We start from the raw sequence: 17635 nt of genomic DNA, 5'->3' as shown, positions 1-17635 counted from the left end.
TGTTACAGATTTGAGACCAAAAAAATTAGTAACTATTTTGTCGTCGTAAAATAACTTTTTATAATAAATTGTCGCAAATTGCCACAAATCAGATACAAATTAATTTATCGCTATTTGCTACTAATTGTTACATTTCCTTTACCTATCAGTTAAAAATTGCATCAGTTATATCAGTAACTTGTAGTTATAAAATGTTATAAAATTTTTGTGGCTAATTTCCTCACAAAATTATTCATAATTTTTTTTTTGCTATATGAATTAAATTGAATTTGTATATAATTTGCATATTAAAATCATGTTTGCAGAGGTCAGGTTTAACCCGAAAGGTCCAAAGATACCCTAGCAGACAAGAAGAACATAGACCCTCACTTTCCAGAGGTCAGGTTTCTAGATCCTACTACTCGCCCTGAGATGTGTCTGGAAATGCTCATAACATGACTAAGGAGAGATCGTACCTAGCAAATTTACAATGGAGGGAGAGAGCAACATGTTCTGTAATCACCCGCTCTGATAGCTCTGAATCCTCTCGCCCTCGAATACCCCCTTTAGAGAGATCATTACCCTCTGTAGAGACTGCAACCCCACCCCCTCCTCTGATCCCAACAACTGAAGAAGTTCTGGAAGAATTAAGGGAGGTCACTGTCCAATACATAAGCTGCTCCAACCCAAGCGAAAGTGCTGCTAGAAAGTGTAGAGTTATTCAAGAAGAGGCAAAAGGGTTCACTGCAGAAACAGCAGCTCAAATCATTGAGGCCGCAAAGGTGGCTAACCAAGCCATTTGGCTGACAATTCATCTCCTCATAATGCTCCTTTAGAGGAAAACGTTGACCTTCCCCCTCATCCTGCAACTAGAGAGGCAACACTAGTGGCCGCTACGAAGAAAAAGAGAGGTCGACCTCCTTTGGCAAAACAGATAAACAGGAGCCCTCTACATTTAAACGGTGCGAAATCATGCAAGAGAAACAAATTCCTACTCCAAAGCTCACCTAAGACCAATGACAATGCTAGTTTGGGTATCGATAAAAGGGGAGAAAGCAGTGAAGGTCCTAACAGAGTTTCAGCTAAGAAATGATTATCCCTTCCCCAAGGAGACGTGCAAAAACAGCAAAATTGCCCAAACAGGAAGGATGCCCTCATACCTGCAATGATAAGGAAGAAGGTGGATTTTCAAAACCCACCTCCTCCTCTTCCTTAAAGCTCCTGAGCTGGAACGGTTGTGGGCTGGGGAATCCCATAACAGTCCAGCGGCTTCGAGAGATCCACTCCAAGGACTCTCCGAAAATCATTTTCCTCATGGAGACCAAGAACCCTGATGAAACTGTCCTAAAGAAGTTAGATTGGCTCCATTACCCTAATAAACTTTTAATCTCCCCCCACAGCCCTGGTGGAGGCGGTTTAGCACTTTATTGAAATCAGGAAACGGAACTTACCGTGCTGTCAAGCTGCCAGAACCATAGACACACAAATACGAGTTAATGGTAAGAGTTTCTTTGCCACATTCTTATACGGTGAACCTGACATAAGCAAAAGAAAGATTATTTGGGATCAATTAACAGCTGTGGGCAAAGACAGAGACGACCCTTGGTTCCTAATTGGTGACTTTAATGATATAATTGATGCCTCAGAGAAACAAGGAGGAGCATACAGACATGAGGGTACTTTTGTTGACATCAGAACCTTTATGAATGAATGCGACCTATTTGATCTAAGGCACTCTGGCAATTTCCTATCCTGGAGGGGGAAAGAAATGATCACCTAGTACACTGCAGTCTGGATAGAGCAATGTCCAATGCTGCTTGGGCTGTAGAGTACCCCTCGAGCCGAAGTGCATACTTGAATATTGAGGGCTCAGATCACAGATCGCTCCTTACTCATCTAGACCTGACAAAAAAAGAAAAAGAGGGGAGTGTTCATGTACGATAGGCACCTTAAAGAAAATGAAGAAATCACGAAGTTAATTAAAGCGGCCTAGTCTTTTGATGAAAAGGAATTGGTGGAAGAAAAGATTAGCCGATGTCGGACTGAGATCATCTCCTGGACTAAGACAAACCACCAAAATAGTAAGCTTGTTATTGAGGAACTTAAAGAAAAGCTAGAGGAAGCTACGGTAAGCCAAGTTTCTGATCAAACCTTGATATCCTCGATAAACAATAAACTGCTGTTAGCTTACAAAGCGAAGTAGGAATTCTGGCAACAAAGGAGTAGACAATTGTGGTTAGCTCTGGGGGACAAGAATACGAGCTATTTCCACTCCATTACCAGAGGGAGAACCACGGTTAATAAATTTGCAGTAATTGAGGATAAGGAGGGTCAACCTACTTATGAAGAGCAAGCTATCCTGAAGGTGATATCTGACTATTTCACTGAGTTATTCTCCACCAAGCCGGGAGAGAGACGTCGTTTAGTAGAGAACTCAATCTCACCGTGTATAACAGAAGAAATCAATCAGAGTCTTATAGCTCATCCAACCCCAGAAGAAATTCAAAAAGCTTGCTTCTCTATTCATGCAGAGAAAGCTCTGGGTCCCGATGGCTTCTCTGCCAGTTTCTTTCAATCTAACTGGGAAAACATGGGCCCAAATGTGGTCTTGGAGATCCAATCCTTCTTCTCCTCGTCGTGCCTACAACATAGCATTAACAAAACACACATCAGACTGATTCCTAAGATCCAAAGCCCTCAAAGAATGATGGACTACATACAAATAGCCCTCTGTTCTGTTTTTTATAAGATCATATCCAAATTAATTTTGAGAAGACTCCAACCGGTGCTGCAAAACATTATTTCGGAGACTCATTCTGCTTTTGAGCCTAAGAGAGCTATTTCTAACAATGTCCTAATATCTCATGAAGCCCTGCATTATCTCAAAACCTCTGGTGCTACTAAGAGATGCTACATGGCGGTAAAAACTGATATGAGTAAGGCATATGACCGACTTGAATGGGATTTCATAGAACTGGTAATGGAGAGAATGAGCTTTCACCAAGTTTGGATATGATGGCTTATGCAGTGTATCTCTACGGTCTCCTATGCGTTCCTACTCAACGTTTCTTCTCAGGGTTTAGTTCTACCTACAAGGGGGATTAGACAAGGCGACCCCTTGTCCCCCTACCTATTTATCCTATGTACTGAGGTACTAGCAGGAATGTGTGCAAAAGCTCAACTAGATGGAAGCTTACTTGGCATTAGAGTCGCCATGGGCAGTCCCCGCTTTAACCACCTCCTGTTTGCAGATGATACCATGTTCTTCTGTAGATCGGACGCTCAGAGTTGTCGAGTCCTCATGAAGATACTACATCAGTACGAAGAGGCATCTGGTAAGATGATAAATAAAGCTAAATCAGTAGTCACTTTTTCAGTCAAGACAGAAGAACACATCAAACAAGAGGCCCAACAAATCCTTGTTACACAAAAAGTGGGAGGCTTAGGTAAATACCTTGGGCTTCCTGAAATGTTTGGAAGAAAGAAACGGGATCTTTTCAACCAAATCATTGCTCGGATAAACCAAAGAGCTAAGAGTTGCTCTGAAGATTCCTGTCCTCTGCGGGGAAAACCGTATTGTTAAAATCTGTGCTATCGGCTATACCAACTTACTCAATGACTTGCTTCAAACTCCCAGTCTCCCTGTGTAAAAGAATCCAATCAGCTCTAACCAGGTTTTGGTGGGATTCCTCCCTAGACAAGAAGAAGATGACTTGGATAGCCTGGTCAAAAATGGCAAAAACTAAGAGGGATGGAGGTTTGGGTTTTAAAGATATCTCAGCTTTCAACGATGCTCTTCTTGCAAAAGTAAGTTGGAGAATACTTACACATCCGACGTTTTTGCTAGCACGAATCCTCTTAGGCAAGTACTGTACCACCGCACCCTTCCTGAATGCCAAGTCTCCTCCACGGCTTCTCACGGCTGGCGTGGCATCTGTATTGGACGCGATCTACTCAAATCTCAATTGGGGATTGGCTTAGGCTCAGGTGACACTACTAGGGTTTGGTCAGATCTGTGGCTATCTGTGTCCTCCCCATTAATACCAGTAGGACCACCTACAAAGCATAATAGAGAGATGCTTGTTAAGGATCTGGTGTGTCCTGTCTCCAAAGATTGGGATTCAAATCTTATACGCCAAAACCTTCCTCAGTATGAATCCTATATCCTCTCTCTCCGACTGAGTAAATTGGGGGCTCAGGATAAACATTTATGGTTGCCTACTAAGGATGGTGAGTACAGTGTAAAGACAGGATACCACTCAACATTAATGTTGAAAGACTCTCTAACCCAACCACCCCAACCACCCACCCATCCTAATTTTAAGTGGCTTCAAGACATTTGGAACCTACAATGCGCACCAAAGATTAAAACCTTTCTCTGGAGAGCTATGAACAACGGCTTACAAGTGGGAACGAACCTACAGATCCGAGGCATCAACCAGTTGGCTTTCTGTCCACACTGTGATCAAGAGGAATCGCTTTTGCACCTCTTCTTTCAGTGTCCTGTTGCAATTGAAATCTGGGATTTGCTTCCAGTTGTGCATCATCTCAATCTCTCCCATCTGTTAAGCTTCCAACAAGGACTAGAGATGGCGAATAAACTAAGTTGTTTACCTCCGACAGGATTGCCGAAAGGTGTCATCTCCCCTTGGATCCTGTGGGCGATATGGACCAATAGAAATAGGCGAATTTTTGAGCAGATCCAAACACCTAGTCGAGAGGTTGCCACTCAGGTGATCAGCCAAGCCCGAAACTGGGTAAATGCTCAGATCTACCCCAGAAGCCCCAATCCCCAAACCCCACCGACCCAAGCTAACTCTTCAAATCCCGACATTACCCGCTGTTTCTCTGATGCAGCGTGGAATAAGGAAACAAATCAAGCGGGTTTTGGATGGTTGTTTGAGCAACACCTTCCCTCCTCTGAGAGACAAGGTAAAGCGGTGGCGGCGAATGTGAGCTCCCCCTAGTGGCGGAAGCTTTGGCCTTGCTTCATGCTCTCCGTCATGCCCGAGAGCTTGGTTTTCAGAAACTTTCTTTTTCTTCAGATTCACAGCAGTTGATCAAAGCACTCAATTCGGAGTTCCATATGAAGGAACTTTATGGGATTCAACACGACATCCTTACTCTATCTCTCGATTTCTTAGTTTGCGATTTCATCTTTCTAAAATGTGAAAACAACTTTCGAGCCGATACGGCAGCTAAAGAGGCACTGATGTCTCTTTCCTTTGTAACATTTGATTAAGTTTTAATCTAAGATTTGACAAAAAAAAAAAATCTTGTTTGCAAAATTTATTTAAATGAATTTTTATATAACTTTTTTATTGCATAAATCATCAAAAATATCCATTACACAAAACATACGTAACATGTATTTACATTTAATTAATTATCTAATCTTAATAACCTAAGGTTTTAGATTATACAAGAATAACACCAACATTCATTGTGATAAACCTTTTGTTGAAGAAGAACATGTATAACATTGTTTAATTTTTTGGTTAAAATACACTAATAGTTGTTGTTTAACCACAAATATGAGTGATTTATTAGTTTTACCTCAGAGGGGTCAAGAAACGAGTAAAAGGCATGCAATATTGATTCGTCCATCTCGTGACATTACTTCCACCTTTAGTCAAAACTATTTCTTAACTAAGTGTTTTAGCTAAATGGGTTATGATCAGAGTAAACCTTAATTGCATCTGCCTCTCTTCGATCATCCCCCGACATAGATCGAGTCACAATTGTTTACGCCTGAATAGATGTTTCATAGAACAAAACAAAGATTCCTAACATAAGCAAAAGAAGATTAATATTCAGCGTAACAAACATGATGACATGGATGTTATATTTGACCACACAAGAAAACGTTCTAGATGAAGAAAATGAAACAAGTTGTTAATGTTAATGTTAATGTTAATGTTAATGTTAATGTTAATGTTAATGTTAATGTTAATGTTAATGTTAATGTTAATGTTAATGTTAATGTTACACGGTTCCTTCCACTAATGATAGTCAAATAAGTTGTTCTCCCGAAGAATTTAAAACAAATTAAAATTAATATTTAGAGAAAAACATTTCAAGAGTCAACTAGCATTTTTCAACAATGACCTTATTTCATTTCTAAGAAAAAACATTGAAATTTACATCTCAACATGAGTTCATTTCGCTCTCTATATATATATTCATGCATTCACATTTTAAAACTCATCCTTTAAAATTATTTCAAAAAATGTATAAGGTTTGCTTACTAACTTTGAGTTTTCTGGTGCTCTCTGGATTATTAAACACAGCAGAGGCTCGAGTACTACCATACGAATCTCCAAACCCCAGTAAGTGGTTATATATGCCCAATACGATTTTGTAGTTCAGTTTTTAATTTAAGAAAATCGAACTTGAAAAAATTAGTTTTTTCTTTCCATTAGATTTTTGTACTAGTTTTTGTATAGTGTATACAATGATTAGGATTGGTTCAACTACTACATCATATAAAATGATATATATATATATATATATATATATATTTTTACTCTAAATATATACTCAAATTGTTGTTTTCTTGTTTTTGGTAAGAAATAGGAGAAGAAGGGGTTTGGGATCTAAAGGTGATTAAAGAGATCAAGGCTGAGGTTGGTGGAAGTTGTTCACCACGTGCAGGTGGTAAAGGGCCACCCAGAAGTCCAGGCGCATCAGATATACCAGGCTCCCGAAGACGTTGTAAACCTCCTTAGCAATAGTAAGTTCTACTATATAATATGTTAACTCAAGTTTTGATTGAGAAGAATGTAAAAGTTATGTGCCTTTTTGTCCTATTAATAAACCTTCACATAAAAGCATTAAACCAAAATGAGACAAATGATTTGAATTAATCCGGAGATTAAAAGACAGTTTATCCAAGATAAAAAGAAGAATTTACAGTTGTAGAAGATAAAGAGATTGATCGGAAAAAGAGGATCTCCGGCATGTTTTGAAGCCTTCATGTGATCTCTTTTCCGATCCGATACCGTTAAGTTAAATCTCAACGGTATTTGTATAAAGCCGAAAGTAACAATAATAATCCTCAAAACTTCTTCCATATTTGTAATCATATATATATATATATATATATTAACGTTTACCATTTTCTTCTACTTCTTCTTCTACTTAACCCATTGATCTCTTCCATGTGACCAATGATTTCAGAAACTCCATCACCTGATAGATAGATTACAAACAAATCAAAACTCATATAGATCAAAATGACATAGCTGGAGTATTCAGTAGAGTGATGTATTAGTTTACCTCAGAAGGGTCACGAAGCGAGTAAAAGGCATTACTGTCTTTGGGTACAGCAGAGACTAATATACCATAACCATGATTCGGTCCTTCTCGTAATACCTTGAATGCATCTTCGTCTGTTCGATCATCCCCAACATATATTGGAAGAACATCCTCACAGTTTGTTAGGCCTTAAAAAAAAATGTTTCAAGAGTCAATGACCAAACCAAGATTTCATAACAGAAGCAGAGAAGAAAGTGTTTTTTTTAACTACCAAGAGATTCGAGTAGGAATGTCACAGCTTTCCCTTTGTCCCAGTCAATCACTGGTCGGATCTCTAAAACCTTTAAAGCAACACAAACCAACCAAGAAACAAAAAAAATCAAACTTTGAAAACGTTTCAAATTTGTTTTTGTCTTGAAATTTTCAAGAAAAATTGAGATGTTTTACCTTCCGACCGTGTGTTAGCCGTAGTTTTGGATATGTTCTGATAACATCATCAACACACTGTGCAACCGATGCCCAATTCTGTAACAAATATAACAACTCTTTAAAGAAAAGTGTATTGGTTTTAAAGGAAGCAAACCGGTTATTGAATAGAGAGATATTCAAACCTTTTCTTCTACATTGCGGTAATGGACAGAGATGCAGAACTTGTTGTCTTCTACTTTGATCCCTTTGATATCGTTTGTACTCTCTATAAGAGAACAAAGCACCTAAGAAGATAATTTCACTCAACAATCAAAAATGATGTCGCTATTACTATATATGTATACATCAGAAGATGTTTTGTAAATATACCTTATCGATCATTGGTAAAAACTCGCTAGCGGGCTGGAATAGATTTACATCTTTCCCCTGACAAATGCCAAAATCACATTCAAGAATCTGATGTATAGCATACAGATATTGCAGAAAACAAACAAAAGGCAAGAAAAATAAACCTTTTCGTTGACTGATACAGTACGGCTATGTTCATGGTTTAAAGATTCTCCTGCAGGACTCATGATGTCCATCCCGTGGCTTCCAGCGTAGTAAAGTTCACTCAAATTAACAAACTCGTACACCTGAAGAAAAATGGATTATTAAAAACACTAGATTACAGAAGAAACTGTTCTTGATGATGGAAATGTAACAAGTAAAACATTAACCTTATCACGGCTTCTTCCACTTATGATCGCAGTTGGGAAGTACTTGGCAACGTTTTGCACTGCACTACGCATCTACACATGTAAAAAGGCGTCAAACCATATAGTATTCATTAGAATGATGAAGCAAAATTTTGATCTGTTTTAGCAATTGAGTTAAGTAGGGGGAAGTCAAACACTTACAGCACTTGACATGTAAGCGCAATCAGGTTCCTCAACTATAGGCGAAAGTGTCCCGTCATAATCAAGAAACAATGCTATTCTTTTACCCTTTGCAAAACTCATGATTTTCTCGAAAGAAGTAAGTGCTGATGGATACTTGAGCTGCTAAAACATAGTTACAAGACAAAAGAAAAGATTAGCAAGATCAAAATAACGACTTAATGTTCAGAAAAGAATATAAAGAGGGACAGTAAGGGACAAACCATCCATTCGCGATAAGTCATATCTGTGGCCTCACTGCTGATGTTATCTTTGTTAACTAGTGTTGGAGGAGGAGAAGAAGATTTCATTGCATCAAGCCAACAATTAGACTTAACATCATCAAGGACACCAGTTTTCTTTCTAGGAACGGTTAGAAGAAGGTTACTGTTCTGTGACAGCGCTGCAGCTGATGAGTAAGGGATTCTGTTCTGACGAATGGTTAATCTTGCATTGCTTAACGGTGGAGAATCAGTCATTACAGGAGATGAGTGACCAGATTTTATGTCCATAACAACACCAAATGTTGTTACAAGCAAACTGTATAATATATCGAAGTTTCTCAGAGGATTCTCAGATAGAAGAAGCTCTACAACTTCACTTATATACTCAAATTCTTTAAAGAATCCTATTCCTCAGAGAAACTTGGACCCTGAAATGTAGATGCCAAGAACCAGTTAAGGTGTGATCACTATAAGTCTCTGAAGCTAAAACAGGAAAACATTGGATACCAAAGCTAATACACATTGACCTGAAAGCTATTATCCAAAGAGAAAGAAACAAAATGTTTGTAACATTTCTTTGTCTTTATTTAGCTGACAGTTGTACGAAAGGGTAATCAAGAAAACACATTATTCATGAAATGACTTTACTTTGTAGTATTGCCAGAGAGAGATATGGCATAATGGTGAATATAGAACAACCTCTATGTCAATTCAAGGGACTAAAATCTCCAGATAGAGTTTCTGAGTGATACACAGAAACTCTCTCATCATTCACAATTTTTGACCAAACCCCACATTTTCAAGCATCAGAGATACAAATGGGTTGTATAGAAACTAACTACTGTTGTAAAACTACATTTCAGAAAATGGTAAAAAAAAAAAAAGAGACAAATTGCCACTAATAGAACAAAAGAAGACACATCAGAGTATGGTATGGAAGGAAACATTAAAAGTTTTAGTAACACACACACTTGCAGAATAGACAAACTGAAAAACATATTAGACCCACCAGCCACCACCACCACCAAATTCAAAATGTGTTGCTCGTAAAGCTTGACAAATCATTGTCACTCTCTCATAAAATTCCAAACCCAAAAGAAACAAAGTACCAAATTCCTTAACCCAGAAAACAAAATCCTGTCTTTTTTTGTTCTTATTAAAAAAAAAAAAACTAGTTCATACATTTTAATCATACGACAAACAAACATCCCCCAATACAAAACTACAATAACCCTTGAGCCAAAAAAAACTGAAAAATCCCAGCTCATAACGAAGAACAGATTGTAAAAATGGCTAATTTATGCGCAAAATGGGATAAAAGACGAAGCTTTTGAGTTAAGAAATTACCTGAGAAAAATGCAGACACAACAAGTTTCGAAACCGGAAACGAAGAATGATTTTTAAAAGACAGAGACTTTTTTTTTTTTTAATTTCGTTTTCTCTCTTCTTCTTCTTCGAATTTGTTTGATTTTTTTTTTTTTCTAATTCTCGCGGTTTCTCGGCAACCAAATAAGGGACACAGAAAATAAATGGGGAAGAAGAAGATTTGCCAAAAAGAACCCAAATGGTGAATATAAGTGCCCCGAGAAAATCGCAGAGAACTATCTCCCAAAATATATAAAAGTCCAAATTTTTCTGTGGTATTAGTAAAATTATAGTATAAAATCTAAGAATGTAACCAAAAAACAAAAAAAAAAAAAAAACAGAACGAAAGAAAGTTTTTTTTTTTTTGTCGTTGTTGTCTCCCGACGGTTGTTGACTCGCCAGAAAATTTTGGAGAAACAGGTGACGTATACGTGTACTTCATGTAGCCAATGAAAACCGCGCGTGACATTTAGATTAAATGTTTAGCGCGTGTAGTGACGCCGTGATATACAAAAAAAAAAGAGTTTCTTCGCACGGTGTTGTGGTTGGTTAAGTTTACATTACTACATTGGTTCGTTATTAATCAATTTAAATTAATTAATTAGATTAACGTGCCTAATTATATTTGTTTAAGTAGAATTGGGTTTATTATGATTAATAAATTAGTTCCAAAGAAACCGCCGATGAAAATGGGGGCCCATAAGTGGATCTCAAAACAAAGGCGGAAGACACGTGGCGGCTGGGTTTATAAAAGCGTGAGTCAGGTCTGACGTGGATAAGTCGAATTGAATTGGGGTTGGTGATGGTCCCGCCACCGTGAGATGTTGTTGATGAGATGGCTTTCGTGTTGGGTGCGGTCGCTCTCGGACACAGCTGTTGGTGGCATTTAGGTCGGTGACGGTTTGTTTCTTTTCTTTTCTTTAATTAATAATAATAAAAAGTCATTTTCTTCTCCATAGGATCCACGTGGATCGTTGAGCAATATGTAATACTGACCATACGATTTCGCTTACGTGACGGGATACTCGTGGCTTGTTGTGCGATTAGTTTAGTAGCAATAGCATCGATCAACCCCCGTGTTTTATTATGTTTTACTTTCTTTCTTCTTATGATTTACCATTACTTTTGTACTTTTATATCATCAATAAGCATGACGATGAAGGATAACGAATCGTTCGTTCACATTGTTATTTCGTTACTTCAAATTTGTGTGTGTGTTTAACTCACACAAATTTCTTTAACTCATGTTTTCACTATAGGCTTTGTTGAAGGGTGGTAAACCTAGCTCCAAGATAAAAAAAAAAATAAAATAAAATAACCTAGCTCCAAGACATGGCATATCTACTTTCTCGATCAGTTTACTAAATTATAGATACTCGGAGATTAGCAAACATGTGAAGTGATGTGGTGCTTGACTGCTTGGTGTACCTGTTGTTCAGTTCATTTCATAACTTACTAGCAATATTGGGAAATTCAATATAAAATAAAATAAAAAGAATCAGTCAGTCCAAATCAAATAATGTGGTCACCAATATCATTAAAGATATCATTGATGGGTCTAAAAGAATAATCAGTTTAACCACTAAAAAATATGGTTGTTAACGTGTTACTTAACTTGACCAAAGTAGATGATAAAACAAAAAGAAACAACTCCAAATGAATACAACAGCCGAAGGTCTCAAGTGTTGACAAAAAAAAAAGTCTGGTTCAAACTTAGTTTTGACGAGAGGGCAGTGTAAAATTTAAGCCATATACTACAAAGAAGAAGACGGTCAAAGATTCTGACAAGAAGACGACAAATTAGAGGAACCAATTTGGAAGTCGAAAACGAGAGACTGTAAAAAAATTGAAATGGGAAAGAAAAACAAAAAAAGAGATTTGGCTTTTCGAGGAGGTGTAAGGGTTCGTTCGCCTTCGGTACCAATTGAGGGAAAGTTGTAGGACCACTTCACACAGTTGGATTCTCATTGCTTCCCGACTAATCTTTGATTAAATCTATCAATGAACAAAATTATGTTTATATAGATTATTGTTTAATCCTATTAGTAGTAGAGTATTAATAAAATAATTGGAAGAAGATCTTTTGGAAATTGAAATTTTAGCAGTCAGAATCTTCTCGTTTGACGCCGTTGTTTCTGCTCCTCCCTTTGACCATCCCCTCGTGTCTCAACAACTCTTTTTTTTTTCTTGAATATTAATTTCGTTTAGTTTGAGGATCTTTTTAGAATTTTTAATTATATTATATAAATATTACAATAAAACTTCTATAAATTAATATTTTTATCAAATTAATATTTTTATCAAATTAATAAATTTTTCTACTCCCAAGTTGAACTAATATAAAAAATGATATAATTCAACAAAATAATAAAATAATATTTTTTAATAACAAATAATTATAGTGATAGAATTAATAACGATAGAAACTAAAATATATTTATATGTTTATATCTAAGAAAATTTAGTGACATATGACTCTAGTGTTGTTTATCTATTCTTGAATTTACATTCTTTTTGGAACTTAACTCTAATTTTTCTAATTGCATCAAAAATTAACGGTGTTGTCTTTTCAAATCGCATCAACAAAATAGTGGAGATACTATGTTAATAAAATGAAATTTTATTGTTGGAAGTTATCTCTAATCTTTCTCTTTTTAAAAAAAAATTATAACTATAAAAGAAAATCTGTTCATAAAATTTATTAATTAATTAATTAATTAATTAATTAATAATTAATAATTTATCGATAAATTAAAACCTTTATAAATTAATAAAATTATAAAATTCCAGCCTATTAATTTATAGTGGTTTTAATGTAGTACTAGTATCAATTAAGATTTCATTGTATAAGGGTCAACATGCAAACGATGCAGTAACAACTTTCACAACTTTGCTAAACATTTAAAAGATTTCACTTGTAATTGTAAATAGTACGATTTAATTTGGTTTTAGATCCATACGCTAGACTCTAATGTAAAATAAAACATAAATTTTTGGTATATATTGCACATATACAGTTACTATAGAATTAACTACATAAATTAAAAAAAAAATCTACCAATTACAAAAAATAATCCTAGGAAAATCTTTTAAAAAGATATAACCTAATTAGTAACTAATATTATGAATCGATCAAATTTTTAGAGGTAAAGGTAGTTCTCATTAGTATAGATATAATTAATTGTGGTTGTATTGGATATTTTTTTTGCCAATTTTTAATTTGTTCAATTACTAATCACTTGAATAGTTAATAATTTATTGTTGCGATAAGAAAAAACAATAAACTAGTTCAATGGAAAAAAACATCTAGCTTTTTGACTAAATACAAACTACTCGCCAGCTAAGTTGTACAACACATGCTCAGACAAGTTCGTCCGCTTTTTTTTATTGCGCCTCCAGTTTTGCAAGAATGTTATTCATTATGCGGCTCAAGTCCTATGCGCTCGTCCTTTTTCCCCCATTGAATCGGTCTCTCAAAAATGTGTAGAAGTCGATCGAACTCGAACTCGTCAATTTGCCCATATACTTTTTTTTCTTTCATGTCATAATAATTATTAATATATAAGTTTAGGGAAGTCATGGAACTTTGGGTTAATTATGTAGCTAGAAAATGAATCTTATTATATAAAGTTGGGTTTTGAAAGTTAGTCATTAACAAGATTTTAACATGTGTCAAGTTATCAATCTCAGATTTTGACATGTGTAAAAGTTAATATTTAATAGGAAAAATTTGATTACAAAAAAAAATATTTTGTTTTTAAAAAATATTAATAATGTAAAAAGATAATTATCAAAAATTACAAAATTTATAAAAAAAATACAAAATTTATTAAAATAATTATAAGGAGATTATATATATATATATTTCATAAAAGTCGAAGTTATATTATTATTTCCTTATTTTTAATTGTAAATTACTAATTCTACAAAAAAAATATAGAAAAAAATTAAGGAAAATATATAGATAATTATTAATTCTAAATATTAGAAATACTCACATCCATATAAACATATATTGTCTCATATTTAAATAATTTATTCAAAAAACATTGCTTTCCACTTTGTTTAATTGGAAATTTTTTTAAAGGGAAAGTAAATGTTTCTTATTTTTGTATACCAAAATTTTCTCATACTTTCTCCTTTCTCATTTGGGAATAAGTAAGATAAATATATTGACCCAAAAAAAAAGATTAATATATGCGTCTTCTTTTCCTAATACTATATTTTAAAATTTATTGTAGTATTTTTAGATTATTTTATTTAATTTATATTTTCATCATTGAATTATTTGGGATTCATATATTACCATGCTTATAATTTTCTATTGTTTCTTTAATTATGCCAATTTAATTTTTTTTCTAATTTTTAAACCTTGATTGGTTGGTCATAAACCCTTCTTTTTTTGGCAAACATAATTGTTACTATTATTCATTCAATCACAAAGGAAGATAACAAGTAGAAGCTCATCAACCTAATGAATGGATAAATAGGCTAATCAAACACAAGCGTACAACAAGCATAGATAGATAGATTGGAAAAAGATAAATCGTTGTTGATAGATCCATAAGAGCTCAAACACTCTGACACCCTGGTTTGCAGAAAGGTTTAAAAGAATTGATTTGGCCATATACGTCACCAAAATGCACTTATTTTTTTGGTCAAAGGTCCTCAGAGAACTTCTTGATGGGTGACCTTCCTGTAAGTGATTGTCGGAACTGTGCGAGTGATGACAAAACATAGGAAAATATCAGTTGTTGATTTGTAATTTCGGTAAACAAGTTTTCAAAGCCTCTCATACGTAACAAACCGGCCATCGAATATGGGTGGGTTCACGAGCCGAAAATAGATGTAAGGCACACTTAGGAAGGTGGGCCAATGTACTGAGAGTGGACATGGGCTCACTAAGCAATGTGGCGGTTGAGGCGTTACAAAGACAGAGGCTTTGTCATGGTGTGTCAAAGACACTTCCACAAATACATTGGGAAATTTAACATTAGTTACTATCAAAATATTTTGTGACGTTAAAAAAAAGTTTTTACTTTCATTGGTTGTCGAAGCAAGCCATTTTGAGATAGCAAAAAAGACGTGAATATTTTCTCTCCACACAGGAGGAGGGCAGAGCCGAGGTTCTCTCTATGGTGGAGAAAGTTGGACACAAGGTTATCTACCCAAGAGAGGAAGGTGGAGGAAGTTGGACGCAAGGTTATCTACCCAAGGGAGGAAGGTGGAGGAAGTTGGACGCAAGGTTATCTCCCAAAGGGAGGAAGGTGGAGCCAAGGTTCTTTCCATGGTGGAGGAGGTTGGACGCAAGGTTCTCTCTATAAGGGATGAGGAAGGAGCCGAGGTTTTTTCCATGGCGGTCATACATTATTATGATGATACATCATTGATTAGTATATTATATAATATATTAATACATTAAGCCAACTATTTTACTTTCACTTTGGCATAGTTACTATCACGAATACATTGGAAAATTTAACATTAGTTACTATCAAAAGATTTTGTGACGTTAGAAAAAGGTTTTTACTTTCATTGGTTGTCAGAGCAAGCCATTTTGAGATAGCAAAAGGACATGAACATGTTCTCTCCACATAGGAGGAGGGCAGATCCGAGGTTCTCTTTATGGTGAAGAAGGTTGAACACAAGGTTATCTCCTCAAGTGAAGAAGGTGCAGGAGGTTAGACGCAAGGTTATCCCCAAGGGAGGAAGGCAGAGCCAAGGTTTTCTCCATGGTGGAGGAAGTTTGACGCAAAGTTCTCTCCATAAGAGATGAGAACGGAGCCGAGGTTTTCTCCATAGTGGTCATACATTATTGTGATGATACATCATTGATTAATATATTATATAATATATTTTTTATTAAAAATGTTTTTTGAACCAACAATTTTAGTAATTAAAAAACTATGCAGAAGTGAAAATAAAATAGTTGAGTTAATGTGTTTATATAGACATCTTTTAGGTGGTGATAAAAAATATATTTGTGACATAGAGTATATGTAGGTGTAAAAAATATACTTTTAATAGTATCATACATAAAAGATTTGTAAGTAGATATAAATCAGTCTATCATAACAAAAATAAAATTTACAAATAACATACAACAAATTTTAATATATTTTTACTAAATTTAATTTAATTTATATAATTTTAAACCTGCAAGGCGGGTCCTCATCTAATTATATAATATTTTAGAGAATTTGGAGTAGAATCTAAAAAGAAAAACAACCGTGCAAAAAGATACAGAATCATGTATTTTTATTTTTGTTAAAAACAGAATCATGTATTATATTTATATATATATATATGTATACTCACACGGATTAATATTCTATTCTCACATTCTTATCAAGGCAATGTAAAAGGTCACCTTATTCTTAATCTTCGAGTGATACATTTTTTTATGGAGTTAAACAAAAACAAAAGTGGAACGAAAACGATTAAAACCAGCACCCAATAAAGACGTTGCTATTAAGTGAAGTTATTATAGCAGCTGTAATTTATAGCTGTGTCAAAATTCGATTATTATTTTTAAAATATAATAAATATATAGTTTGTGATTATAACGTTTGAAAACTTATTCGAACTATTCTGGTTATATAAAAACAAGTTTCACTTAAAGACAGAACACAATATTAATCATTCATGTTGTGGACAAACATTGCGAAGTGAAATAATCAAAAAAACTGGAAACAAAACTGATAGGATAGGAGACGACTGTAAATGAGCCAAAATTGGGCTTCAACCCAGTAAATAGGCCCAGATAGTCAGATTCGAGATAGTTTGAGAGCAGTCATGGATGCATCTCTTTTCGGAAAACTTACTCAAAATAGGTAGATTTTTGTTAACATATGAATCTATTATACTCCACAAAAAAAACAAAGTTCCATATTTAGAAACATAATAAGAAAATTGTCAAGGACCTATTTACTCTCTCACATACAAAAAAAACTCTAAAGATGTAAACTAAAAGAGAGAGGTTTCAGTTATGACGCGGAGGCCGTGTGGACGGCTTCGGATAATCTGCGAATAAGAGCGGCGACCGATGACGGCGGTGCTTCACTGCACGCGGCACAAACCGAGAAACCTCTACCGGTTCTTTAGGTGTCAAACCAGAGACAACATTTTGATCCTGAACCACAGAAAGAAAAAAGAAGCCTTTAGTTATGAGAAGGTGTGCAAAGACAGACTCCGGTAATACGGACAACATGAAAGTATTTTACAAGCTGGTAAATTGAAATGTGGATCAAAAAAGAACCTTGGCAGTGATGTGAACATTGTCGAGGTGACGAGAATCAGAAAGGTGCAAGAGCAGAAACAAAAGAAGGATTGAAGCGGCAATTGAGCTCATTGGTCACAACAGAAACAGTTCACAAAGCTTAACGACTATAAGGGTTATGGAACGTTAAAAGCAATTGGTAGGTAGTAGACACTATATAATAAGAGCAAGTTCACACTTAAGTA

The 17635-nt window shown here is 35.2% G+C and overlaps 2 protein-coding genes and 1 long non-coding RNA gene across 5 annotated transcripts; 2 read left to right on the top strand and 1 right to left on the bottom strand.

The window, feature by feature from the left end:
* Positions 1 to 1649: 1649 nt before the first annotated feature.
* LOC147935251 (uncharacterized) lies at positions 1650 to 5221 on the top strand. Its single transcript, XM_087472919.1, has 7 exons — positions 1650 to 1655; positions 1711 to 1914; positions 1988 to 2107; positions 2183 to 2956; positions 3008 to 3552; positions 3752 to 4911; positions 5025 to 5221. The coding sequence occupies exons 1-7, from the start codon at positions 1650 to 1652 to the stop codon at positions 5219 to 5221; spliced, it is 3006 nt and encodes a 1001-aa protein (XP_087329045.1).
* Positions 5222 to 6185: 964 nt separating this feature from the next.
* Positions 6186 to 6823, top strand: LOC147935250 (uncharacterized). Its single transcript, XR_015570415.1, has 2 exons — positions 6186 to 6308; positions 6550 to 6823. It is a non-coding gene; the product is annotated as an uncharacterized LOC147935250 (long non-coding RNA).
* On the bottom strand, positions 6675 to 10563 carry LOC104725656 (trehalose-phosphate phosphatase A). 3 transcript variants are annotated; one of them, XM_087470903.1, is made up of 12 exons: positions 10154 to 10429; positions 8807 to 9234; positions 8565 to 8708; positions 8385 to 8456; positions 8178 to 8300; positions 8035 to 8091; positions 7848 to 7949; positions 7684 to 7761; positions 7508 to 7577; positions 7258 to 7424; positions 7095 to 7170; positions 6675 to 6797 (listed from the first exon to the last, which is right to left on the bottom strand). In XM_087470903.1, exons 2-11 carry the CDS (start codon positions 9092 to 9094, stop codon positions 7120 to 7122), a joined length of 1152 nt encoding a protein of 383 aa, XP_087327029.1. In that variant the 5' UTR covers positions 9095 to 9234; positions 10154 to 10429; the 3' UTR covers positions 6675 to 6797; positions 7095 to 7119. The 3 variants fall into 3 exon arrangements, with proteins under 3 accessions (XP_087327029.1, XP_010442651.1, XP_010442648.1); XM_010444349.3 differs by lacking the exon at positions 6675 to 6797 and having other exon boundaries at positions 6824 to 7170; positions 8565 to 8705; positions 10154 to 10563; XM_010444346.3 differs by lacking the exon at positions 6675 to 6797 and having other exon boundaries at positions 6824 to 7170.
* Between the last annotated feature and the right edge of the window lie 7072 nt (positions 10564 to 17635).

Source organism: Camelina sativa, chromosome 11 (assembly GCF_030686135.1).
Source record: "Camelina sativa cultivar CO46 ecotype springtype chromosome 11, ASM3068613v1".
Taxonomy (NCBI): domain Eukaryota; kingdom Viridiplantae; phylum Streptophyta; class Magnoliopsida; order Brassicales; family Brassicaceae; genus Camelina; species Camelina sativa.
This window is presented reverse-complemented; position numbering and strand designations above follow the sequence as displayed.